Source organism: Scyliorhinus canicula, chromosome 6, assembly GCF_902713615.1.
Source record: "Scyliorhinus canicula chromosome 6, sScyCan1.1, whole genome shotgun sequence".
In the NCBI taxonomy this organism is placed as follows: domain Eukaryota; kingdom Metazoa; phylum Chordata; class Chondrichthyes; order Carcharhiniformes; family Scyliorhinidae; genus Scyliorhinus; species Scyliorhinus canicula.
The window spans coordinates 22,380,671-22,408,664 of record NC_052151.1 but is presented as its reverse complement, the minus strand read 5'-3'; the positions used below and the strand labels follow the sequence as shown (position 1 = coordinate 22,408,664).

The window sequence follows — 27,994 nt, the reverse complement described above, 5'->3', positions numbered from 1 at the left end:
AGTCTCTGTCAGAGCACGATTTGAACAAATTATCCCTCTTATGAGCCTTTTAAGAAAAGCAATGTTTTGCTCTAATAAACATGAATAATAACAGCAAGGTAATTCACAGAAGCATTGTAAACACACCAAGCCGCGTAAGTTCAAAGAGGTAAGTTTTAAGGAGTGTCTTAAAAGGAGAAAAACAAGGTTGAAAGGTGGAGGGGAGCAGGGAGAGGATATTCCAGAACATGGGGACTGGTCAGCAACTGAAGTTAGGGATGCTCAAGAGGCCAGAATTAGAGGCGCACTAGATACAGGGGAGGTACCAGAGGACTGGTGAAATGCAAACGTGGTTCCATTGTTCAAAAAGGGATTGAAGGAAATGCCAAACAATAAAAGGCCAGTTAGTCTAACGTCGGTGGTAGACAAATTAGTAGAATCAATCTGAAGAGATAGGATTAACTGTCATGTAGAAAGGCATGGACTAGTCAGGGATGGTCAGCTTGGATTTGTTAAAGGAAGGTCTTGCCTCACAAATTTAAGATTGAATTCTTTGATTTCTCCGGGTGCTCCGGTTTCCTCCCACAGTCCAAAGACGAGCAGGTTAGGTAGATTGGCCATGATAAATTGCCCTTAGTGTTCAAAAAGGTTAAGAGGGGTTACTGGGTTACGGGGATAGGGTGGACGTGAGGGCTGAAGTGGGTCGGTGCAGACTCAATGGGCTGAATGGCCTCCTTCTGCAATGTATGTTCTATGTTCTATGACGTGGCTTACGTGTGCTCACACCGTCTCGGATCCTCGCGTGATGGCTGCGGACTCAGTCTGGGGCCGCCACATTCGGGGGAGGGCCGATCGGCGGGTGGGGGGTGGGGTGGGCTTAATTCGGGGTTGGGGGAAATGTGGGCGGAGCGCGCGAGCGGCCGATGCAGGGCACTACTTCGCTGGTCCAGGTCCGTGGGCTGAGTCCGCTATGGAGCACGGCACGGCTTCAGTCTTCCCAATATTAACCGGAGGATATTTCTGCTCATCCAGTACTGATGGAGGAGTCAAGAGAGGTGTTGGTGAGCCATCAGAAAGTAACATGCTACTCGGTTTGTTCATAACACAATTAGGTTGACTGGGACTCTTGGGATACTCAGTTAACCATCTGGATGGAATAATATTTGTGATTCATTATTGAAAGGAAATTAAACTTATTTATTATTGTTAAAGAAATTCATATCAGATTTATACTTTTCCATATTGTCTTCCCAAATTTCTACTCTTTCTCTTGTGAGGAGCTGCCTCATGGTAGTGCTAGAAATCCTCTGATAGTACATCTATCTTGATTAATTTGTGCTTCACGTGTGAGTCTGATTGTTGAGAGCTGTTAGACTATTCTTCTGTATATGGCATCATTCCCAAAGGGTGGAATTTTCCATTATTTGCAGAGTGCTGACTGAGGGAAGATAACAGCCGACTTTTCATAGAAATCATAGAATTTACAGTGCAGAAGGAGGCCATTCAGCCCATCGAGTCCACATCCTACTTAAGCCCACGCCTCCACCCTATCCTGGTAGCCCCACCCAACCTTTGGACTCCAAGAGGAAATTTAGCCCAGGGGCTATACTTACTGTTTGCCCCCGGTGGGTTCCTGTCGCCTGGAGTTCATGCTTTCCAAAAGCAGTTGTAAGTCTTGCTGATGTGACGTCACGGAACAAGGAGGGAATTTCTAATGTGGGTGGAAACAAATGTCTGGGAAGCTTTTTGTTAATTTATTGAATGTCGTCATGTTACTGGCAAGAGGTGGGGGAAATCAGGAAACGAGATCTCACCGGCGATATTTTGCGGCCACATTGCCATTTACGCTTGTGGCGAATGCAGGTGCAAAATCGCAATAATGTGCACAGTACTCCCCTCCGGAGTTACTGGATAGTGGTAATGGGTTGGAAACCCAGCTTAGCTTTTTTGCCCTCCTCTTACCTCGGTACTCAAGTTAAGATCAGCAGGATCAGCATTGATTAGGGACAAAGGCAAAATACTGCAGATGCTGGAAATCTGAAGTAATGACAGAAAATGCTGGAAATACAGCAGATCTGGTAACATTTGTGGAGAGAAAAAGAGAGCAAATGTTTCAGGCCAAGGAGCTTTCTTCATATTCGGTACCTTTTGGCCTGTGTGCTCTGCCCTGCAAGCAGTAAAAAGAGTTAATGACTGGGTAACAAGTCATAAAATCATAGAATCCCTACAGTAGAGAAGTAGGCTATTCAGCTCATCAAGTAGGCAAGGACCCTCTGAAAGAACACCCTACCTAGGCCCACTTCCCCGCCCTATCCCAGTAACCCCACCTGTCAGACATTAAGGCCCAATTTAGCATGGCCAATCCACCTCACCTGCACATCTTTGGACTGTGGAGGGAAACCGGAGCAAACACTGGGAGAATGTGAAAACTCAACACAGTCACCCAAGGCTGGAATTGAATCTGGGTCGCTGGCGCTATGAGGCCACTGTGCCACCTTGCCACCCATAGTGCCTTTCAAAAGACAAGTAGTGCCTTTAAAAAATTGGTCATTGTTGTCACCTAATCATCGACCAGTTATTTGTGAGTTGGTGAAGATTTTTGCATAAAGATCTCCTCAAATTAACATTTTTGGTGTGAGAAACTACTGGCCAAGTGCCAATGAGAAGGGAATGAGCCCTAACAAATAATACAGCTTGGTGTGGATATGAAATTCGGAAGAGAATAAGGAAGACTCCAAAAGATCACAGGCCAAGATGCAGCATGGAAGCAAATAACAAGATAATGAGTGTTTGGTTAGAGATGGGGAGGTAAACACACTGATGCTCCTCACATGCTGATGAGTCAGTTTGTTTTTCAACACTATAGGAGGAATTTAATCCAACCTGATGCGCTACAATGAGCAGAATTTTCCAGCCCGACTCAGATGAAGTGGCTTGAGCTATCAGAATCAGTAATATAGCAAGGTATTGTGGAGAATTTCTCCCATCTCTTTAAATTTTACATGAAAAACAGAGTCCATGTGAATGAGCTCTATGTTAGGATATTTGGCATCAGTAGAGAAGTAGACCATAAAATGTCCCTTTTGAACTGACAATGTTATATTATACCTGACTTGTGCCTGACAGCTTGGTTGCCAAAATGTTGATTGGCTCAATGATTCGGGGACAGGAAGTCAGGGAATTACTGTGCAAAAGAGAAGTACAAAATCGGCTCCAGTCAGGATAACAAAGAGGCTTTACACAGACGACAGAAAGGACTGCTTTGTTTAAAGCTCTGACTGGAGCAATTTTTATTAATTGTTCTATCATTCTGTTGATATAACAGTTCAAGAGATTAAAAAAATACATGGCATAAATTAAAACAAAAAAACGAGGAGTAGGAATAGGCCATTCAGCCCTTCGAGCCTGCTCCACCATTCCGTACGACTGATACTCTATTTCATTGCCATATTCCTGCTTTCTCCCCATTTCCCTTGATGCCATTAAAATCTAAACATTTATCTATTTCTTCCTTGAATACATTCAGTGGTTTAGTCTCAACAGCTTCTGTGTTCGTGAATTCCACAGGTTCACTTCTCTTTGAGTGAAAAAATGTTTCTCATCTCATTCCTAAATGTCTTTTTTTTTGTCCACGTGATGTGGCCGTCGCTGGCTGGGCTAGCATTTATTTCCCATCTCTGAGGGCTTTTAAAAGTCAACCATATTTCTGTGATCCGGAGTCACATGTAGACCAGACCAGGTAAGGATGACATTTCCTTCTCGAAAGGACATTTGTGAACCAGATGGGTTTTTACGACAATCGACAATGGTTTCATGGTCACCGTTAGACTTTTAATTCCCAATTTATATTGAATTCAAATTTCACCGTCTGCAGTGGTGGGATTCGCACCTGACTCTGGGTCTCTCAATTACTAGTCCAGCGATAACATCTCTAAGCCACACCACTGCCTCCCCTAGTATCCTGAGACTGTGTCCCTGTTTCTAGATGCCCCAACCAGGGAAAGCAACCTCCCTGCACCTAGTCTGGCCAGCCCTGTTAGAATTTTATACGTTTCAATCAGATCTCCTCTCATCCTTCTGAACTCTAGTCACAGTTGAACTGATCTGACCTCGCAAGACAGTCCCTTCAACCTTGGTATCAGCCGTCACTGCACTCCCTCTGCGGCAAGTATTTCCTTTCTTAGATGTGGAGACCAAATCTGCGCGTAGTACCCCAGGTGTGGTCTCACCAAGGCCCTGTATAACTGCAGTAAGACACCTCTACTTCTGAACTCAAATCCTCTTGCAATGAAAGTCAAAATAGCATTTGCCTTCCTAGGAGGCATAAGAAATAATTGCTTGCTCTATCTGTCTCTCCATTTTCATTGACTGGAGTACAAAGACACCCTGATCTCTTTGTACATCTACACTTCCCAATCTAAATCACCTTTAAACATCCTTGCATCCTCTTCACAACTTACAATTCCACCCAATTTTGTGTTGTCAGCTAACTTGGAAATGTTACATTTGGTTCCCTCATCCAGGTCAGTTATATCATGAAAGCTGGAGTCAAGCACCGACCCCTCCGGTATCCCTCTCGTCACTGCCTGCCGCATAGTGGTCGTGGGGGGGGGTTGGGGGGGGGGGGGGGGGGGTGGAGGACACACCCATTTATTCCCACTCTGTTTCCTGTCATGTTAATCAATTCTTGATCTATGCCAAACATATACACACCAGCATTTTCAGCAGTGTGCCTGTTGCCGTACTAATTACTTGGAAACAAAAGCAAACTGTATGCCTTGGAGATATGCCAGGGCCTGCTTTTGTATCTGATGGTGTAGGAAGGCTCAACTTGTAAAGGTTTAAATAGATAATGATTGCGCACTGGGCAGCAACAATTGACCAGGTTGGTAAATCTTTTAAAAATACGTATTATTACGATCCCGGACCAGACCCCAACAGTGACTAGCATACTGGACCGAAACCTCAATATTTTAGTTTATTTTGTAAGACTTTTGCGGAAATAATACATTTCGCTCCAGGAGTGATTTCACAAAGAAATAGCGTTTTGGTATTTGATTCTTTAACATCAACTCTTTCACACTTTAACATCATACCCAAAATAGCTAACTCTATTCCCAATTACACAACAAGAAAGGAAAACACATAGAGCTCTGAATCAATCCTACAACTCAATGGCACAGTGTAATACTTACTTTCCAGAACAGATTTGGCTCCTGTTCGAACCCCTGCAGACTCTGGTTGGATGTCTTAAAAACACTGTTTTAACTGGTTTATTTCAGCTTCCCCCTTGTCCTCAGCTAAGTCTGCACTGCTTTAAATACTATTATTATTTTTTTAACTATCTTACTGTGAGACCAAAAGGCTTTATTTGTGGCCTAAAGGGTAGCCATATCCGAACTCAAAGCAAAAGCTTTCTCAAAATGTCTGAATACCTTTGCTCCACCCAGCAATGACATCATCCCCCCAAGCTGAAGACAAATTAACTTTCCAGGCTGAAAACACATTGGGCGGGATTCTCCGACCCCCCCGCTGGGTCGGAGAATCGCTGGGGTGGATGGTGTGCATCCTGCTCCGACGCCAGCTGCCGAATTCTCCGGCGCAGGTTTTTGGGCGGAGGCGGGGATCGGGCCGTGGCCCCTCCGGCGATTCTCCGGGCCCCGATGGGCCGAGCGGCCACCCGTTTTCAGCCAGTCTCACCAGCGTGGATTAGACAAGGTCCATACCGGCGGGACCTGGCTTTAAGGGCGGCTTGCGGAGTCCTCGGCGAGGGCACAGAGGGATCCGGCCCCGGTGGGGGCCCCCATGGTGGCCTGACCCGCGATCGGGGCCCACCGATCTGCGAGTGGGCCTGTGCCGTGGGGGCACTCTTTCCCTCTGCGCTGGCCTGTGTAAGGCTCCGGGATGGCCGGCACGGAGAAGAAACCCCCTGCGCATGCGCAGAAAGCACGCTAGCGGTTCTGCACATGTGGCAGAACACGCTGGTGCTCCTGTGCATGCACCAACTCGCGCCGGCTGGCGGAGGCCCCTCGGCACCAGTTGGTGCGGTGCCAATCACTCCAGAGTCGGCCTTCCGGGTGGTCCGATGCCGGAGTGGTTTACGCCACCCTTTGGCGCCGGTATGGCCCGCCCCACCGATTGCGGGAGAATCCCGCCCCTTAACTCTCCAGGGCCTTCCTCAAGCTTTTTACTCTGATCAATTTACCTCGGGCTCCTAAAAGTTTTTTGGTCTTGCAAAACAAGATTCTTTTAAAAACAAGACTACTGCAGTCAAACACATTCTAAACCAGGCTTTTAACTCTTAAATTGCCAAATGTTTATAATCCAATTTATCTAAAATCCTGCATTCGTCACAGTGTTTAAAAGTACTGTTTCGAAATGATGCATGCTGGTGAGGCAAAGTAACCTACACAATCACCTGTACATTTTATCCCGTGTTGAATGTAACCTATAGTGAGATATATGCAGGATACAGTGTAAGATTTATTTATAATTAGATATAGGAACCACATCTAGCACTAAAATGTGTGGACAGCTTTGTGAATCGCCGAGACAGGGAGCGGTTTCTCCGTCCCGCTGCACTAGATTCAGGTGTGGCATGCCGTCGGGATTCATCCTTTCAGCAGCTGGTCAATAGGGTTCCAATTGTGGGGAAACTCCACGCCGTTGGGAAACCCCTGGGCTGCCGGCAAAATGGAGAATCCCAACGGTGGAGAATTCAGCCAGGGAATCTGTTAAAAATCTGAATTTATATTGCACCTTTCATAGCCTTGGCACATTCTGAAGTGCTTTAAAACTAATGAAGTACTTCTATTTTGAAGTGAAGGCAGTGTTTTAACGTAGAAAATAAAGCAGCCAATGTTCTCATAATTTGTAGGTACAGCAGCATAGTAGTTGGACAGCTGATTAGTGATGCAGAGCGAGGCCAACAGCGCAGGTTCAATTCATGTACTGGCTGAGGTTGAGGTTGCCATGAAAGCTCTGCCTTCGCAATCCTGCTCGCCTGAGGTGCGGTGACCCTCGGGTTAAATCACCAGCAGTCAGCTCACCCCCTCCAAGGGGAAAGCAGCCTATGGTCATCTGGGATTATGGCGACTTTACTTTAAAGGAAGGCGCAGAGATCTGAAGTAATGCTTTGGAGAGATATGTTCAAATTCCACCGCAGTTAGGAATTTAAATTCAAATAATTAAATAAAATCGGAATTCAAAGCTAATATTAGTAATAGTGATCATGATACTGTGAAACCCTTGTGTTGAGGATGATCTTATTTGCGGAGGGCCAGGTGGAAGTGAAATATTATTATTGCCTATGGGTTTACAGATGCCTTATGAGCCCAGCCTTAGCCTTGAAGGGTGTCCCATAGTGAGGAACTCAATTGTTGGCTGGAAGAGGTGGTGGTGGATTGTTGGCTCAGGCAGCTGCCCTCTCTCAGTCTCTCAGGACTGCTCTTGTTGATTGGAAGGTCTTGATCCTGTTTTTGATGATAGACAGTCATTTTCCCATTTGCTGATGTTACGGAGCAGGTGTCTGCGGGATGGCATTATCTTTGAAGGATTCCCTCCTGTTCTCATGTGAATACCTCTTCCTGGTGCAGCTCTGGAGCAACAATTTTGAGCAACCTTGAGACTCTCAATCTGACTATGTTATGGCTGACGATTATCATCTATATGTGCCATATGCGTGTCCTGGAGGAAACTCACAAAACCATCAGATTGTCATAAAAACCCATCTGGTTCACTCAGGTCCTTTAGGCAAGGTAATTTGCTGTTTTGACCTATTCTGGAAGAAATATGGAGTGGGATTCTCTGATGGGGGTGGGGGGGGGCTGTTAGGAATTAGACAATAGTTAACCTGCACATTTAATGATCGGTATTGTTATTAATAAACTTAATTGTGTTTAAATTTACAAACCTGGTGACTGTAGTTATTGGACAGCTAAGAGCCAAAGACTTTAGGTATTTTTTCTAAGAAGTATTTATTCATTCAATTGTGTCATAACTCCGGGTCAAGTGGGGCAGGAATTAACTGCGTGCTAGCCTAGGGCAGGGGTGGGAAAACTGCGGCCCGCGGGCTGCATGCGGCCCGCCAAAGGTCTTTATGCGGCCCACCAAGATCGAGTCATTAAATTTTTTTTTTTAAAATTATTATTTTTTTATATAAGGTTAATGGGGGGGGCTGTTGGGTTACTTACGGTGGATACGTTGACTTGAATAGGGTGATCATTGCTCGGCACAACATCGAGGGCCGAAGGGCCTGTTCTGTGCTGTACTGTTCTATGTTCTATATGAGGCGCCCAGAATCATAACCGGCTGAAGTAATTATTTTACTTAATATACTATGCGGCCCTTTAAAATTGTGAATTTCTGAATGTGGCCCTTGCACAGAAAAGTTTGCCCACCCCTGGCCTAGGGCGTTGTAACAATGTGTTGCTGGTTATTTTAACTGCTCCACCTGGCATGGTTTCTATCAGGTGGGGGTGTTGGAGGGGGCATTTAAAATTGGGCCCTTTCTTTTGGGGTAAACCTGATAGGAGGATGAAACTCCATTCCAGAAAGACCCAGTAAGAGTCTTAGACAGTAACCAAAGTCTTAATATTTATTCATTACCAAAAATGAGTTTTTTATTAAAAAAAAATGAATTATCCTGTCTTGCTTTGGCATTCAAACTCCCTGTCTACCTAAAGTTGAAGTGGAAAATATCTTGTGTTGTACCATTTCTAAAGTTATTTTGAATCAATCCTCCCTGAAATGTACTTCTTCCTGCACCTTTGGGAAAATTGGGAGTTTGAATTTCCAAGCAATACAAAAGAATTTTCCTTTTTTAAAATATTTTTGGAAAAATATCTAGATCAGGTGTATTCAATTGCTCGGTCTTGGCTATACTCTGTGTGTACTCTGGGGCCTCCGGGACCAAATATAAAACTTAAATCGGCATGCATCTCTATATATGGAAGCTGGCAGATGTTACTGCTCGGAGTTAGGTTTTATCCACTGTTCAGTCAACAACACTGACGCTTCCGAAACCTCTGGCCCCATAAAATTCAAATGGGGCAGGCCAGTGAACTAAAAATATAAGCGCAAGTACGACCCAACTGGCTGGCCTTGATGGCATTGATTGTTGGAGCTCAGTGACTGGCGGTCATTTGACTTTTTAATTCATTCATGGGACATGAGCATCGCAAGCTAGGCCTGCATTTATTCCCATCTCCAATTGCCCTTGGACTGAGTGGCTTGCAATGCCATTTCAGAGGGCATTTAAGAGTCAGCTACATTGCTGTGAGTCTGGGGGCACATGTAGACCAGACCAGGTGATCCTTCCCTAAAGGACACAAGTGAATGTATGGCGTGCGGGTGGGGGGGTGGGGAGGGGGGGGGGGGGGGGGAGGGGGGGGGAGGGGTGGGGGGGGGCAGCAAATCATGTCCATATGTTTTGGGCATGCCCGAACCTTGGGGGATTCTAGCAGTATTTTGCAGATGTCATGTCCACGGTACTAAAAACACGGGTAGTGCCGAGTTCAGAGGTGGCGATTTTCGGAGTGTCGGAAGATCCGTGAGTCCAGTGGGCAAGAGAGACTGACGTCTTGGCCTTTGCCTCTCTGGTAGCCCGGAGATGGATATTGCTAGCGTGGAGGGACTCAAAGCCCCTGAAATTGGAAACCTGGGTTAGCAACATGGTTGGGTTTTCAGTCCTGAGAAAATCAAGTTCGCCTGAAGGGGGTCAACGCTAGGGTTCGTCTGGAGGTGGCAGCCGTTTGTCGACTTCTTTGGGGAAAATTAACTGTCAGCAGTGGCAGAAAATCTAAAGGGGGGTGGGGTTTGGAGGTGCTGGGGGGGGGGGGGAAGTTAGGCTATTTTCTGTTATGGGTAGGAGGGACTTGTTAGGGATGGAGATGATTTATGCAATATGTTTATATTTGGAGTTGCATTGTTTACTGTTGTTACTGTTATTATTATAAAATTACAAATACCTCAATCGTCGTCGCGCCAGTCGGGGGCCGTTGAAAGCGCCCCCCCCCGGCGATTCTCCGTGCCTCAACGGGCTGAGTGCCCGCCGAGTTCGGCCAAGTCCCGCCGGTGTGGGTTATGTATGGTCCCACCCGGGGGACCTTGGAGATCTGGCTGCAGGGGCCATCCTGGTGTGGGGGGCGGGGGGATCCGACTCGGGGGGTGGGGGGGGGGCAACGGTGGTCTGGCTCGCGATCGGGGCCTACCGACTACCGATCGGCGGGTGGGATAGTTCCTTGGGGGACCTATGTTCCTCCGTGCCGGGCTCCTGTCGGCCTCCGCCATATTTCCCGGGGAGCAGCGCAGAGACGGGAACCCACGCGCATGTGCGGACTCAATCCGGCTGTGGCGCGCATGCGCAGACTCACGCCAGGCGTGGTGCGCATGCGTGGACTCGTTCTGGCCGTGGCGCACATTGGTGGACTCACGCCGGCCGTGGCGCACATGGGCGGACTCACGCCGGCTGTGGCGCGCCGGCGTCCGAGTGCCGGAGCGGCGGACACCACTCTGGCGCTGTACTACCCCCGAGGAAGCGGTGGCTCGTTGACGCTGGAGTGGCTCGCGCTGCTTTTGATGCCGTACCAGCCTTCTTGAACAGGCGCCAGAATGTGGCGACTAGGGGCTTTTCACAGAAACTTCATTTGAAGCCTACTTGTGACAATAAGCGATTTTCATTTCATTTCATTTCATTTGATGCCGGAGTCAGAACTTGCCCACAGGATCGGAGAATCCCGGCCATTGACTCCTTTACTGTCGCTGGGACAAATTTCTGAAACTCTCTCCTGAGTAACACTTTGGGATGCACCGACACTAACATGAATTGCAGCGGTTCAAGAGAGCAACTCAGGGAAATTATGGATGGGCAATAAATGTGGGCCTTACCAGTGATGCACACATTCCATGAATGAATGACAAAAACTTCTGTCTGGACATTTACAGAACTATTTTCTCATTTCATTGATTTGTTAGTACAGTAATTATATTGTCATTTCTTTGTTTTTAATTTGAGTGACATGATTTGATGCAATTGTAATTATTGTTAACAGTCACTCCCAAAGAATAAACTATAGTTGCTGCTAAAATAGATTCCATATAGTACAAGTGCAACCTAAACTTTCATTCGGGGTTTTGGTTGACCACAGCCCACATGGATTAATGATTAGTATGAAGAGATTTGCAGTGTTAAGTGCTTGAAGGTTTCAACACTTCTAAACGATAGTACTCAAGTGTATTTTTGAACAAGTCAACCTGTCCGAAAGTCGATGGGCAATCCTAACTTACCCAAACATCAGGGGCTGGATTCTCTGATTCGCGATGCTGAAAGTGTGAATCGCGATCGGATGGAAAATTGCGCTAAAAGGGAAAAATCCGTTTTGCACTCAGTGCTGATTCCAACACAATGCTCCAGTCCCTTGTTGGTAGTGTTATCAAAGTTTGCGTCCCACGCCAGTGGGTCCATGCAAAACTGTCATTGCATGTATTTTAATATCGTTAGCAGCTAGGACACTTCATGCTCCAGCACCTTTGATGTTTTGCCCCTCTGAGGCGGATGTCTTGTGGTGGAGAATTAGTTCAAGTATTTGCAAATGGGGACCGGGTGCCATGGCCACTGAGAGGGAGCGGGAGGCTAAGAAAACTCTTTAAAAGCCTCAAAAAGTGTTGGGCTTGCTGGTGGGTGGCTGCGCGTGCTGGGGCAGTGGTGGGGAATGACTTGGTACCAAATCTGTGGATTTGCAGTATCTCCCTCAGGATCAAGTGGCCTGACTCAGACCGCCATTACTGCAGTATGTGTTTTAAATGCACACCTCTGGTGCTACTTACAGGCTCTTGGTTGCCTCTGGCCATCTGAGAGCCCACTCAGGGCACCCCTGTAGACACCCTCATACCTCAGCTGTATCATCAAGTTTAATGCGGCCAAGCTTAATCTGCTCACGTTGATGCAACAGTCTCTCACAAACATCTACAGATGTGCCATAGAGAGCTTCCTATCTGGCTGCATCACAGCCCGGTATGGCAACTGCTCGGTCCAAGATCGCAAGAAACTGCAGAGTGTGGTCAACGTAGCCCAACGCATCACATAAGCTTGCCACCCTCACATTGATTCTGTCTACAACTCCCGCTGTCTCAGGTAGGCAGACAGCATTATCAGAAACCCCTCCCACCCAGGCATTGCATTCTTCCAGATCGTTCCATCAGGCAGAAGGTACAGAACTCTGAAGACCCGCACATCCAGACATAGGAACAGCTTCTTCCCCACAGCTACAAGACTCCTTAACGACTCCCCCTCGGACTGATCTGTTCCCTGTAAGAACACGATTGCCTGTAAGAACACTATGAGCTCTTGCTCATGTATTTGCTTTGTTTGGCCCCTTGTTCCGCACTGTAACCAATCATTGTTTGTCGGTGTACCATTTGTCAATGTTCTCTGTTGATTATTCTCTTTGTCTACTATGTACGTACTGTGCACGTTCCCTCTGCCGCAAAAAAATACTTTTACTGTACTTCGGTATATGTGACAATAAATCAAATCAAATCAGGGGCCCACCAGGTGTTGGCACTCCTCAGAAGCGCAGCCCCACTGCAAAGATTGCAGGGCATATGCAGAGCTCATCCCAACCAGAGGCCACCTGCAACGTGGTCTTTGGAACATTCCCTCATTCTCTGCCCCCTTGAGGGCAGGGACCTTACCAGGGACCCCTGCCCTTCAAGATCACCAGCTGTCTCTTCCTGATGAGACTGGCAGTGTTGACTGCCCGTGCCACCATCTCCCAGGCGCTGTTCAGGGAGGTGGGATTGAGGCTGCGACCTACGCTGGGGAAGAGGCTGTCCCTCCTCCCTCACTAGCATGGAGCTGTGGGCCCACTTCAAACTCCAAATTCAGTGGAGGGCAAGGGGAGGTCTTATGTAAGTCATCTTTGTGGCTGCAGTGAGTGTGTGCTGAGTGAGGCGCTTCCAGACAACTCCAGCTGTCAGACTCATTGGTGCTAATTCTGGCCCCAGCGGCTACAATGCCCGCTGGGCTGGGAATTGCTCTCAATTCGTGCAGACAGAGTGCTGGGCCATTTGCATGTCCTGACCCACTTAATGAATAGCTCCCCCAAAGGTAACGTGAATCCCAATGCTATTCAGGGCGGCATTACCCAATCGCTGGCTGACATCTCATACACAGAGAGGTGGCCCAGTCCCAGAGGAGATGGCACAGCCACTGGCTGATGTGGCACAGACCCAGAAGGTGGTGACACAGTTGCAGTGTGATGTGCTGCAGTCACAGGTGGAGATGGTCCACTCTCTGTGCTCCTTGGCCATGAGCATGAAGACCTTGGCCTTGATGAGAGCAGGCCTCCAGGATCCTCAGCGGCAGATGGCGGAGGAGCCTCCGGGGATAGCCCGGGGGCCATCGGGCACCCTGAGGGAGGAGAAAGTGAGGGGGCCCATGCCGGTGACACCGCAGCACCTTGGACACCCCTCCCCCCTTCCTGTCCCTAGCGCAGCGGGCAGAACAGTATGACACCACACCACCTGGAACACCCGAGCATCAGCCGGCCCATCCAGTCCTAGTTGCCCCAGAAAACGCCCACCAAAAGGGACAAAGGCCGCAGGCGGGAATCACAGCAGGCTGCCTCCACTCCTGCTGTACCGTCTGGGGATCCACCTAGACGCAGCGTTAGGGCCCATGAGGCCATAAATATTAGACACCAGATAAGTTAGCACGGGTGCAAGGCACAGTTTAGAGTTGGGGTTCCGGCAAGAATCTGTGTATATTTGTTCACATTAAACATCTGTTCATGATGTTATAACCTCGCTCGGTGCTTTTTCAGAAGGGTGAGAGTGTGGGCTGTTCTGGGCTAACCGAGAGAGGCGCAACTGCGGGTGGGGGGAAATAGGCGAACATTGGGGGTGGGCTCTGCTCAGGAATCGCAGTTCTGCCAGCGCTCACCACTCCGGGACCCAACCCCCACTGTCCCCACCAGCCTCACCCCAGGATTCGATGAGACCGTGTGATGGAATGGCCAGCTCGCATGCAGGGATCACCCAGATGGACAGTGGGAAGTGTTACTGAGGGCAGAAGTCAGACGTTGCCGAACAATGCGGACCACCAGTTCTCATCACAGAGCGGGTTGTCATCATCCTCCATCCCATGGACCATACCTGCTGTTACTGACAACCCAGAGCCCGCACCCCATAGTGAGGGAGATATGTATCACGGGGGGGCTGGCCGAGAAGGAGGTTTGGGGGGTGGGGCTGTTGGGTGGGATGTGGTGTTCGTGCCTCTGGCCAATACCCTGGCCACTCCCCCAGTCAGGGAAACTGGAAGCGATCTGAGCGTCCCATGCGCGTTGACTCTGGCGCACACATTGTGTGGCCTCCCATGCCTGCCTGGGCCCCATGTCCTGCACAACCCCCGCATCCTCCTCGATTAATGAGGACTGGCATTCATCTTCTTCCTCCAGCATGTTGCCCTCTGCTGCGTTATGTTGTGCAGGACGCCATCATGCGAGCGATCCTCCCAGCACCATACTGGAGGGCCGCTCCAGAGCGGTCCAGGGACCTGAACCGCATCTTGAGACTGCCGAAGAACCGCTCCATCGTCGTTGTAGCGGGTCTCCGCATCAGTCTGTGGCTTCCAGATAGGTGTCATCCTCCACAACCACAGCAGATAACCGGTGTCACCCAGGAGCCAAAACCCCAGTCAGGGGTGCGCCTTGACGATGCTGGGAATCGCGGAGTGTGCCAGGATGAAGGCATCGTGCACACTGTCTGGGTTTTGGGTGCAGACGTGAATAATGTGCATCTAATGGTCACATAGCAGCTGCACATTAATTAAGTGGAACACCTTTTGGTTTGTGTAGAGCGGCCTGCCTTCTGCTGGTGCACATAGGGCGACCTGCATCCCTTCAACAATCCCCTGGATCCGGGACATCCCGCCGATGGTGGCGAAGCCTGCTGCCCGGGCATCCTGGTGGGCTGGGTCCATATTGAAATGGATGAATTGTGCTGACTGGGCATATAGGCCCTCCGTGATGGCGTGGATGCACCTTTACGACGAGCTGCCAGATCCTGGACAGGTCCCACTTGCCGGCTGGAAGGACCCCGTGTTCTTTTTTTTCAAATTTGTTTTTTAAAGAGTACCCAATTCATTTTTTCCAATTAAGGGGCAATTTAGCGTGGCCAATCCACCTACCCTGCACATCTTTTGGGTTGTGGGGGCGAAACCCACGCAAACACAGGGAGAATGTGCAAACTCCATACGGACAGTGACCCAGAGCCGGGATCGAACCTGGGACCTCGGAGCCGTGTAGCTGCAGGGCTAACCCATTGCGCCACCGTGCTGCCTGGAACCCATGTTCTAAACGTTTAGCCATGATGTGGAGATGCCGGCGTTGGACTGGGGTGAGCACAGTAAGAAGTCTTACAACACCAGGTTAAAGTCCAACAGGTTTGTTTCAAACACGAGCTTTCGGAGCACGGCTCCTTCTTCAGGTGAATGGAAAGGCTTGTTCCAGAAATGTTTATATAGACACAGTCAGAGATGCCCCAGAATGCGAGCACCTGCAGGCAATCAAATCATCAAAGATGCAGAGAGAGAGGTAACTCCAGGTTAAAGAGGTGTGAATTGTCCCAAGCCAGTTCAGTCGGTAGGCCTCTGCAAGTCCAGGCTTGTTGGTGGGGGCCGAATGTAATGCGACATGAATCCCAGATTCATCCCAGAATCCCACGTTTAGGGTGACCGTCACCTTGACGGCCATCGATAACGGGTGTTCTCCCCCACTCCCCACTGGTGCCAGGTGTGCTCAGCCGGAGTCTTCGACGGCATGCAAAGTCCGGCAGGTCCTTGAATGACAGGCGCTGCCAGTATAGGTGAGGCTTCAGGTGACGCCTCCTTTGCACCACCTCTTCCTCCTCCTCCTCGGCCTGTTGTGCGTCTGGCTCTCTATCTTGGGCGGCTGCCTCCTGTTCCTCTGGGGCACGCTTCCCTGCTGCACGCTCCGCTGCTGCAGCCTCCTCCTCCTCCAGCAGCCCCAGCTCACAGAGATACAGGGCTGCGGCGACTAGCAGAAAGGCCGGCATTGCTGTTTGAATTCCAATATTCATTGTCTGCAGGGGGTGAAAGGTCGACATGTCAACATCGGAGAGTGAAAACAGCGCGAGAGGAGTGACAGCCGGGAGAGTGAAAACAGCGCGAGAGGACAGACAGCCGGGAGGGTGAAAACAGCGCGAGAGGAGTGACAGCCGGAAGAGTGAAAACAGCGCGAGGGGAGAGACAGTCGGGGGAGTGAAAACAGCGCGAGAGGAGTGACAGCCGGGAGAGTGAAAACAGCACGAGAGGACAGACAGCCGGGAGGGTGAAAACAGCGCGAGAGGAGTGACAGCCGGGAGGGTGAAAACAGCGCGAGAGGAGAGACAGCCGGGAGAGTGAAAACAGCGCGAGAGGAGTGACAGCCGGGAGAGTGAAAACAGCGCGAGAGGACAGACAGCCGAGAGAGTGAAAACAGCGCGAGAGGAGTGACAGCCGGGAGAGTGAAAACAGCGCGAGAGGAGTGACAGCCGGGAGGATGAAAACAGCACGAGAGGAGAGACAGCCGGGAGGGTGAAAACAGCGCAAGAGGACAGACAGCCAGGGAGTGAAAACAGCGCGAGAGGAGAGACAGCCGGGAGGGTGAAAACAGCGCAAGAGGACAGACAGCCAGGGAGTGAAACAGCGCGAGAGGAGTGACAGCCGGGAGAGTGAAAACAGCACGAGAGGAGAGACAGCCGGGAGGGTGAAAACAGCGCAAGAGGACAGACAGCCAGGGAGTGAAAACAGCGCGAGAGGAGTGACAGCCGGGAGAGTGAAATCAGCGCGAGAGGAGAGACAGCCGGGAGGGTGAAAACAGCGCAAGAGGACAGACAGCCAGGGAGTGAAAACAGCGCGAGAGGAGTGACAGCCGGGAGAGTGAAATCAGCGCGAGAGGAGAGACAGCCGGGAGAGTGAAAACAGCGCGAGAGGAGAGACAGGGAGAGAGTGAAAACAGCGCGAGGGGAGAGACAGCCGGGAGAGTGAAAACAGCGCGAGAGGAGAGACAGCCGGGAGAGTGAAAACAGCGAGAGAGGAGAGACAGTCGGGAGAGTGAAAACAGCACGAGAGGAGAGACAGCCGGGGGAGTGAAAACAGCGCGAGAGGAGTGACAGCCGGGAGGGTGAAAACACGCGAGAGGAGAGACAGCCGGGGAATGAAAACAGCGCGATAGGAGAGACAGCCGGGAGAGTGAAAACAGCGCGAGGGGAGAGACAGCCGGGGAGTGAAAACAACGCGAGAGGAGAGACAGCCGGGGAGTGAAAACAGCGCGAGAGGAGAGACAGCCGGGGAGTGAAAACAGCGCGAGGGGAGAGACAGCCGGGGAATGAAAACAGCGCGAGAGGAGAGACAGCCGGGAGAGTGAAAACAGCGCGAGAGGAGAGACAGCCGGGGAGTGAAAACAACGCGAGAGGAGAGACAGCCGGGAGTGTGAAAACACGCGAGAGGAGAGACAGCCGGGGAGTGAAAACAACGCGAGAGGAGAGATTTGTGGCCAAAGTCTTGGAAAGGATTATAAGAGATAGGATTTATAATCATCTAGAAAGGAATAATTTGATTAGGGATAGTCAACACGGTTTTGTGAAGGGTAGGTCGTGCCTCACAAACCTTATTGAGTTCTTTGAGAAGGTGACCAAACAGGTGGACGAGGGTAAAGCAGTTGATGTGGTGCATATGGATTTCAGTAAAGCGTTTGATAAGGTTCCCCACGGTAGGCTATTGCAGAAAATACGGTGGCATGGGATTGAGGGTGATTTAGCGGTTTGGATCAGAAATTGGCCAGCTGTATGAAGATAGAGGGTGGTGGTTGATGGGAAATGTTCAGCCTGGAGTTCAATTACAAGTGGTGTACCGCAAGGATCTGTTTTGTGGCCGTTGCTGTTTCTTATTTTTATAAATGACCTGGAGGAGGGCGTAGAAGGATGGGTGAGTACATTTGCGGATAACAATAAAGTCGATGGAGTTGTGGACAGTGCAGAAGAATGTTGCTGGTGACAGAGGGACATAGATAAGCTGCAGAGCTGGGCTGAGAAGTGGCAAATGGAGTTTAATGCAGAAAAGTGTGAGGTGATTCATTTTGGAAGGAGTAACAGGAATACAGAGTACTGGGCGAATGGTAAGATTCTTGGTAGTGTGGATGAGCAGAGAGATCTCAATGTCCATGTACATAGATCCCTGAATGTTGCCACCCAGGTTGATAGAGTTGTTAAGAATGCGTACGGTGTGTTAGCTTTTATTGGTAGAGGGATTGAGTTTCAGAGCCATGAGGTCATGTTGCAGCTGTACAAAACTCTGGTGCCGCCGCATTTGGAGTATTGCATGCAGTCTGGTCGCTGCATTTTAGGAAGGATGTGGAAGCATTGGAAAGGGTGCAGAGGAGATTTACCTGGATGTTGCCTGGTATGGAGGGAAGATCTTATGAGGAAAGGCTGAAGGACTTGAGGCTGTTTTCGTTAGAGAGAAGAAGGTTAAGAGGTGACTTAATTTAGGCATACAAGATGATCAAAGGATTAGATAGGGTGGACAGTGAGAGCCTTTTTCCACGGATGGTGATGGCTAGCACGTGGGGACATAGCTTTAAATTGAGGGGGGATAGATATAGGACAGATGTCAGAGGTAGGTTCTTTACTCAGAGAGTAGTAAGGGCGTAGAAATCCCTGCCTGCAACGGTAGTGGACTTGTCAACATTAAGGGCATTTAAATGGTCATTGAATAAACATAATGATGATAAGGGAATAGTGTAGATGGGATTTAGATTGGTTTCACATGTCGGCGCAACATCGAGGGCCGAAGGGCCTGTCCTGGGCTGTAATGTTCTATGGTGCATACCCCGTGCCCAACAATAGCCAATGTGCTACCTGGTGCCGCAGTTTGCATTGCAGGGTCTGCCCCGGCATCCCCCTCCCACCCCCACATCGCTGGTAGGCCTTGGTGGACCCCCACCCCCCCCCCCCCCACCCTTTCGGGGCTACTGTGGCCATTGCCCTAGATGGACTGCATAATCGCCGGTGGCAGGTGGTTGGGAGGGTGGCTATATGGCAGAGGGCTATATGGCAGAGAGTGTAGTGCGGGGGGGGGGGGGGGGGGGGGCGCATCCATATGGCCGGTGTCACCCAGCAGAACCAGGGACCAAGGTGGGTGGTCAGTGGGGTGCGAAACAAAATGGCTGCTTTGCAGGCCGTGGAAATGTGGTCCATGCCAGGACACCGCTCCAGTTAGTGAAGGGTCACACGGGCCCCACGGCGCGTTCTCCCCTCGACCACCACTCTCTCTCCTCCCCCCCCCCCCCCCCCCCCCATCACCCCTGCCATCCCGGCCTGTGTCCGGCCCGCAGTCTCTGGTCGCCCCTCTCCGTGTCCAATCTCCTCTCCTTCATCAGCCACGGCATCAGTTTCTTGATTTTGTAAAGCACAAGTGAAGCTCGCCGTCGGGATTTTGTCCCAATGGAAGTAGAGAATCGTGGAGGCCTTGGAAAATACCGGGTCCGGCCCGCCAATGATATGCCAACGGTGTTTACCCTACATGCGTTCTGCTGTCGAGACAATGGAGAATGCGATTTGCCGTGAAACCGGCCCCCTTCATGGTTTTGGCATCGGTGCCGATTTTCCGCCTCGTCGCATTTCCCAGTCAGGCTAGTCTGCAGGTTCAACAATCTGGAACAGTAAATTCATACCACCAATGAAGGACGCAAATCTGCCCAGAAGTTTCACTCTTGAGTCTTGTAAAACCTCCCTCTCCTTTACCACTTCACACCACTTTTTTTGTCCTACTGTTTATTAAAAGAGTCTCGCACATCTGGCTTCAAGAACCAGTATTTGCATTTAGCTCAGAAATAGCAGAGTTACAGGAAGAAAACATCCCAGAGATCTCAGTGCACTGTGTTACCGCCTCCACACTCAATCACTTCAAAGTGATGTCCCCTTTGTGGTTCCGATGAGGTGGAGGAACCCAGCTGACTCGTCTTTGCTTGCAGCTGAGATGCAGGCAACGATCATCCTTGTCGTGGAGGTGCCTACATGGGCATCTCTTCAGGCTACTGCATCTGTCTGAATCATTGCAGGGCCAGTGGGCAGTTAAGAGTCAATCACTTTGTTGTTGTTCTGGAGTCACATGTAGACCAGATCAGATAAGGATGGCAAATTACCTTCTCTAATGGATATTAGTGACATTCTGTGACAATCTGGTAGTTTCATGAGAGTAGCTTTTGTTCCAGATGTAATAATTAATTGAATTTAAATTCATGCAGATGCCATGGTGGGATTTGAACTCGTGTCTCTGGAACATAAATTTAGCCTCTGGATTGCTGGTCTGGTAACATTACTATTATGCTGCCATTTCCCGTAGTCCCACGATAGAATTAAGTTTTTGCTTTTGTCTCCCAGATGTTGGGACTTATGCCTCATCACAACAACAGCTGTGACTGCTCACTAAACTGAAGTGCAACATCATCCTGACTTGCAATATATTTTAAGGGCAAGGAAGACAAATCATCTATCGTGCTTTTTTTTTTTAGTAATCAACATTATCATCAACATTTGCTTCGGCAAAACTTAGGAGAGAAAAAGTTGAGAGGCAAGCCATCAAAACGGATGGATTTTTAAAATGTATTCTTTGGCTCAGGTTGGAGGAGCAGCTCAATATATTTCTGGAGGATACTGACCCTGAGGCCTCACTTGAAGTTGGAGCTGACATGAGGAAGATTCAGCACTGCTTCCAGAGATTAAAGGTCAGTGTGTAAGTTTTTTTAAGTTACACCCAGTGACTGTAACTCGTTCTGTTATTGCCCAATGGGGCTATAACATATGACAATAAATTTTGAGTATTATCACCAGTTTGTCATTTCTTGTGAGTTACATCAATGTTTAGCAATACAGAGTAACATCACATAGTTTCCAAGCAATTAGGCTATGCCTGATATTTCCAAAGAAGGATTCAGTTTGGGTAGTTTTACCAGGTGTCAATCGTATCAGTTTTGTCCCCTCTCTTGAATATCTTGCTTTAGATTTGAAGGCCTACTTGGGTACATTGCTGGCTGTCCTCCAGTACCTTGTTAATGAAATTATTCTTTCACCTGGAAAGTGTCAATTCAGTTGAAAGGTGACGTCACAGATAAACCTGCAACTGCCTCACGCAGCATTTGCACATGCCCACTTTCTAGCAGAAGCCGTTGGAAAGCCACAAGGAACAGGAACTCGTGTCATTTTCCTCTGCTTGGTTTCCCAAGAGCACTAAGGCTAATTGTAACATGCTTACCGCTGCTCAGGATAGTCAGCGATCTCAACCCAATGGGACATTCTGGCAAGTATATCTCAGGATGATCAACTGAGGTGGATGCAAAGCCAGTTAGAGGCATGAATTATCTGCGCAAGAGGCAGAGTGTGAGGCATGACCTCAGTAACATTCCATTGGCTATGATGCAGAGAAGTTGGCCATTGACCCCATTGAGTCTGCTTCACCATTCAATGAGATTGTGACTGATCTGAAATGATAATCCTGAAATCCACTTATCAGATCAGTGGGACAGTTAACTGGCTGATACAGGAACCATTTTGTGGTCTGTGAAATTGTGCAATCTAGAAGGTGTCAGGCTCATTGGTAGCTTTGGCGTGTGGAGTAATGGGAAGAGATTAGGAGGGTTTTGTGTGGCAAAAGTAAGGAATACCCTGAGCGGCAAGGAGCTAGGGACCTTGAAATAACACTTTTGCTCTTGGACCACAAGTGCATGTTTTGAACTAACTCTGCTGCTAGAATTTCACCTGCATTAGATGCCTCATTTAGCTCATTCAGTGGGCAGTTGACATCACATTGGGGTCCGGAAAACAGCATGGAACATGAATTATTCATTTATTCATAAGGTTCTAAATCAGATGTGTGTCTCAGAAGTGGAAATAGATGGAAAATAGGCAGGAAGTCCCACTCTTGGATTTTAACTCCCTTCCCATCCATTACAAGCATGTGATTTGACAGCAGTGTCGAAGGGACGGCTTTCGCTCTTCATTTTTCTCACAGCTGCCCACAGGCTTTTTGTGTGTTTTCGAGCAGTATCTTAAGGTATTTAAAGACCCTTTTCATTGCAACTCCCTTTAGAGAAATGCCATGACTTGTGCAAGCAGGGAGAGTAACAGTAACCTTCACCAATTAGACTTGTTCTCTTAGACATTAGACATTAAAAGAAATTCAGAGCTTTACTTACCGCATTTTAAAAAAATAGATTTCCTGCTGAACCAAAAAGATGGTCCCTTTGTCAGAGAGTTACCCCAGGAGTTACAAGAACAAAATAATAATTTTTCTTTCAGCTAGTGGTCTCTTGTACTTTATTCTACAGACCCCTTGTAATCACTAAAACCAGGAGATTCACACATCAACTTGTTATACCAACAGAGCTCCTAACTGATTCATAGACCACCTGGGACTGTCCAAGCCCTTCAAAAGGGAACTAAAGGGATGTAATTTGCATCTGATAAGCTCACCTTGCTAGTGGAGTCGGTGAGGTCTGCCTATGCAATGGCCTCTCAACACCAGATCCTCAATGTAGATGGTAACTCTTTCAACAATCGAAGACTGGGGCCTTAGTCCTGAAATCAAAACCACTCACTCGATAAACATCCCTTTTGGAAGTCAGTGTGGAGAAAGGCCACACAACTTGAATGACCATTTTGAAATCTCTATGTGTCTTTGAGAACTGAGAAATTCTCAGACTGCTGATTAACATCAACGGCAAAAGAGTCTAGCAACCTGGCTGTACAAGCAGTCAGTTACCATCTCTCAACTCCACAAAGCCTGCTTGATTTTAAAAGTCTCTGATCAACATCTGCCAACTGGCCTATGTATTGAAATCGATTACGTTGCACTATTGTTTGTTTCAAGGATTTTCATATTACTGTATTATCTCAAACCAGAAATTCATCAGAACTGAAACATGCCGCAAAGAAAACACCCTCTGGACTTTGACTTCTCCGAATCTGGAAATCAAGTGAACTAATATTCACTTCCTTGGTGCTTGTCCTTTTTTCTAACCCCACCACCCCCTCATCTCTGTACCATGTGTGTGTGTGCTTGGTGGAGTAGGGCATTGTGGACATTCCATCCCTTATTTTTTTTAATGTGAACTGAACTGACCTTCTAAGTTAATCATAACGCATGTTCACTGTGGATTATTAGTAAGTTGGATCATGTAACCGAATGATTGGGAAACCACGCCGCCACATATTGTGAAAATAATTCAAAGCACCTTCTGCTTACAACAGTTGGTGAGAAGGAATCAGTGCAGCGTGTCTGTTTCTTTCCTGTCCATAACAGATTAATGAATTCTTAGAGACATGTAGAATGTAAAGCATAATATTTCATTTATTGTAAAGTCAAGTTCATAAAGTGAAATAAAGTGAGGGAAAGAAATATGGGATTAAGAGAATTTGAAATAGAAATTGTTTTAAATTTCATTTTTTTAATTTCTGCCGATAATTACATTCTGAAGGAATGTAATTCCATACGTGCAAAATATTAAATTGTCAGGACTAAGAGTTGGTTGATAGTAATTAATTCTTGCAATTTAAATAGTCTACATATAAATGCACCAGCCATATTTTTGACTGCCAAGTTTAACGAATAACTTATGGGTAAAAACAGTAACCTCATGCCCTTCCTATATTGTAATTTTGAGGTCATCACAAATTAAATAGCAACGTCCAGATTTCCACGTGTAACTGCCCCTTAGCAGACATTAGAAGTTGCTGTCCAGTTTTCTCCTTTAATAACAGCGAGTGCTGATAATCTCACTTTTTCCACAGCAAAGTCTGCACCCATGTTATGCACATTTACAAAGCAGGCATAGAGTCCCTTGGAATAATGCACTGCTGCTAAACTTACACTTCACTTTGGCTTCATGATTCCAATGCTGCAAATTATACAGGGGCATTTGAACACTCTTGATTTTTCATAATGGAGTGAAATAAGCCCTTTTGGAATGAGTGAAAACGTTCTCCATTTTAAAAGTATCAGCCAAACGTTTAACAACAAATATTGGCTTAACTTATGATAATTCTGTTAACATTACAACGGCTATATTGTGATTCCTCGCTGTCTTTTGACTTGCTGCATGATAACATGCTGTCACTGTATATCATGTCATGTTCATTGGGAGGATGTGACATAATGCGCAAGTACTGTTCAAAACATGGCAACCTGCAATTTTTTTTATTCTGATGGAGACAGAAGCCAGTCTAAATCCAACAATTATGCAATTATGTGTCTGGAAAATAGAAAAATATTTATAATAATCCTACCTTGGAATGTGCAAAGTTCATCTTTAAAACATGCGACATCACCAGAATGTTTACCTACTTACTTCCATATACCAGTGTTTAGTAAAAGATCTGAAACCCGGGCTTCAGACAGAGAATGGACTTCCATCCCCTGATCCCCATGGAGCCGATATCATGAATGCAGAAAAGAAATTAAGAGAAATTGTGCAGCAACGAGATAATGAAATCAGTATCCTTTTATGTTTATATTTCTTGAACTAACAGTTATGTTGGGTGTCTTCTAAAGTATCCAACTGTGTCTATCTTAATATCCCAATGTTTTCCTTTGATGGCATCATCCAGAGTCACAAGATCAAGTTGTATATGTTTACTGAGGCCAGCCAACTCTACTTCACCACTAGCCTTGACTCCATGGGAAAATGTTCCCGTCAACGTGGGCTGAAATGCAATGTACTTTTATAATGGTTGATGGGACCTAAATCTGGGACCGGAAATGTTCAGTAGCATGGGATAAGAGGGCGGGTCAGGAATTATCATGCTGATGTCCCAATGGGTGCGATCTTCTGACCACCCTGCATCAGATCAGCATCTCACCGTGGCGCAGCGTGGCCGGTGAAAGCCGGGAGACCCCGCTCTTGGGATCCACCTGGCCCACAATGGGCGGGATTGGTTTTTGGCAAATCTGCATATCAGATCGAAGCAGTAAGCCTTACTCTAATGCGCAGATTGCGAAGGTACCTGAGGCTTTAGGATTCAATCACTTCACCTCGGGCGAGCGCCATTTGGTACTGGTCCCCACAAACAGCTTCTATGTTTCAGGTTCCTTCAGTCACCACTTGAATATACAAAGGACTCTCAGCTCGTGAATCGATTGATATTTTGTAATTTGTAATTACTGTAGTTTACACAGTAAACTACAGATATGCACTTCCTGATTTTAGTTCTAAATTGTCAACTGCCAACTTTTAAATGTTGCCTTATAAAACCAAGCATAGTTTATTTTATATATCAATAAGAGGAGTGATCCTAATACCAACCCCTGTGGAAACCGCTGTGTACTGTACACGACTTTCTTCTTTCTGCCTTCAGCAAATCTGTATCGATGCTGCCTCTCATGGGCTTCAATTTTGTTGACAAATTTAGTAAATTGCACTTCATAAAATGCCTTTGTGAAAGTCTATGTGTATATCAATTGCATTACTGTTGTTTGCCCTGTCTGTTACTTCATCAAATAATTCAATCGAGTTTGTCAAACACTTTTATCATATCCATGCTGGAGTGACATTTACTAGCTCATTCTTTTTCAAGTGCCAATTCATTATCTCTAAAAATTCCTTCATCTTCACTGTCGGTGTATCTAGTCTACAATGAACGGGTTTATCTCTATTGTTTTTTCGCGCAAGGATGGAACATTTATAATCCTTTGTTTCCAGATCCGTATGTAAAGAGGATTGCAAGATTGTAGCAGGAGCCTCAGCAGTTTATGTCCTTACCTCCCTCAGCAGCCTAGCATGAATCCCTAGCTTTACTTGCAGAAATCTTCAATTTATACTTTAGAATCTGCCATCCTTTCCAGTGCATGTTTAAAGTAGGCAAAATTGGAAATGCTAGTTAATTACTAGGAGAATAATGCTACAATACTCTATGGTTTTAAACAAACAAAATAATTTAACAATATGAAGACAACGGGCTGAATTCTCCACCATTGGGATTCTCCGTTTTGCCGGCAGCCTGGGGTTCCCGACGGCATGGGGCTGCCTCACAATCGGGAACCCCATTGACCAGCCGTCGAAATGGAGAATCCCCACAGCGTGCCGTACCAGTGATCAAGTTGGTAAGACAAGACCTTCTCTGCATAAAACCATATTGCCTATCACTAACAAGTCCATTCGCTTCCAAATGTGAATAAATCCTGTCCCTAAGTGTCATGTGAGAGTACCTTTAAGAAATGGATGTTAACCAGCTGTAGTGGGTGTACCTTTAAGAAATAGGTGTTTACTAAATAGCTGCAGTGATGTCAGTGTGTGGATGGAGCTGAGCTGTGACTACTTTTACTTTCGCTTTGAGCATAAAGCTGGTGTGTGTCTGTGTGTTTTAGTTTCGTTTTTAAAGTGGAAAGCTGCAATGAAAGCAAGCAGATGTGTATGGATATCTCTCCAAGCTAAAGAATGTTCATTTGGGTGATTTCAAAGTAATACCTGTTTCTGTAGAGAATTTAAACCTGCTGTCTTTCTGTAAAAAAGGTCTTTTGGACTTATGGATGTTGTTAGGAAAGTTATGAAGGGTTACTGATAGAATATTGTATCTGTGGGGATTATTGGTGTTGATAGTTGTTAAGATGTTTACTGTCGGTTTATAAAGTGTCAACTGGATTCATAAATAAACATGGTTTTGTTTTAGAAGTACTTTAGATCTCTGTTGCATCACACCTGTAAAGTAGGCCCGTGTGCTCCCCATAACCACAATCTATTAAAAGTCGTGGGTCAGGTGAACTCCATGATTATACTTTGGAGTTTTCTAAACACTGGCCCATAACACTAAGGGCGCGATTCTCCGGACTCACGACGGTTCGGAGAATAGTGGGCGTCGGAAATTTTTACGGCGACGCTGTTCCGAGGCCCTCCCGCTATTCTCCGAACCCCGCAAAATGTCGGAGTCGCCATTCCCGACAAACGCCTCCTTCCCGCCCCTGACACGACCAGAATCGCCACTGAGAGCCCCCCCGCTATTCACCGGCCCGGACGGGCCGAAGTCCCGACGTCATGGCGCCCTGTTTGCACGTCGTGAAACACACCTGCTTTTTAAATTCGTCAACCAGTCGGCCTGGCTGACGACAGCTTGGAGGAGGTCAGGGCACCACTCTGCGCACCGCTCAGCGCACCGCTCAGCGCACCGCTCGAGTCTGGCCACAACGGGGAAGGCATCCCTGAGAACGGGAGGGGGTCCAGAGCGGGGGGAGTGGGGGCGACGGGGGAGGCAGTGGGAGGCGACGGAGGGGGCGACAGGGGAGGCAGTGGGGGCGACGGGGGAGGCAGTGGGGGGCGACGGGGGAGGCAGTGGGGGAGACGGAGGGGGCAGTGGGGGAGACGGGGGAGGCAGTGGGGGAGATGGGGGAGGCAGTGGGGGAGACGGAGGGGGCAGTGGGGGAGACGGAGGGGGCAGTGGGGGCGACGGAGGGGGGGGGGTTAGGTAGAGAGTGAGCCGTCCAACCCCGTTACAAAATGTCTGCCACCATGCCATGGCGTGCCGGTCACGAGGACACGGCCGCTGGTTGCCCTGTGGCTTCCGGATACAGGCCACTGACGCACCCGTGAGGAGGACGTAGTTTACTGTCCGTTGGATGCAGAAAGTGACCAGGGGTTAGGCTGACCGCGTGTCAGCAGCGCGACCAGGCCACCGGAACACACAGGCATCCCATGGTAGGCGGCTGCCGAGGTGTCGACTAACCTCCGTCTAACATGTCCCGTTTCTCTGCCCCCACCACCCTTCTGTAGGTTAGCACAATGTATGGGAACAGAACGGCTATGTTCTGCGCAGTGGTTGGGGCCGCTCTACTGGATTTGGAGATGCAGCAGCATCCACAGCCACAACCCGCAGTGGATACAGGGCCAGCTGCAGCAGCAGAGGGAAGGGCCGAGGAGTTGCCAGTCGTCGAGCAGCATGGGGGGGAGGAGGAGGAGGAAGAGGAAGAGGA

General features: G+C 48.1%; 1 protein-coding gene across 4 annotated transcripts in view; it reads left to right on the top strand.

Moving 5' to 3' along the window:
* kif6 (kinesin family member 6) overlaps positions 1–27,994 on the top strand; it is a 683,903-nt gene that overhangs the window by 298,125 nt on the left and 357,784 nt on the right. For all 4 annotated transcript variants that reach the window (XR_005460902.1, XM_038799042.1, XM_038799041.1 and 1 more), the window contains exons 11-12: positions 20,660–20,765; positions 24,397–24,529. Coding sequence is in view for 3 of the 4 variants with exons in the window: in XM_038799042.1 (XP_038654970.1) it covers positions 20,660–20,765; positions 24,397–24,529 (239 nt within the window). In the remaining variant the exon portion in view is untranslated. The remainder of the gene's footprint in view (positions 1–20,659; positions 20,766–24,396; positions 24,530–27,994) is intronic.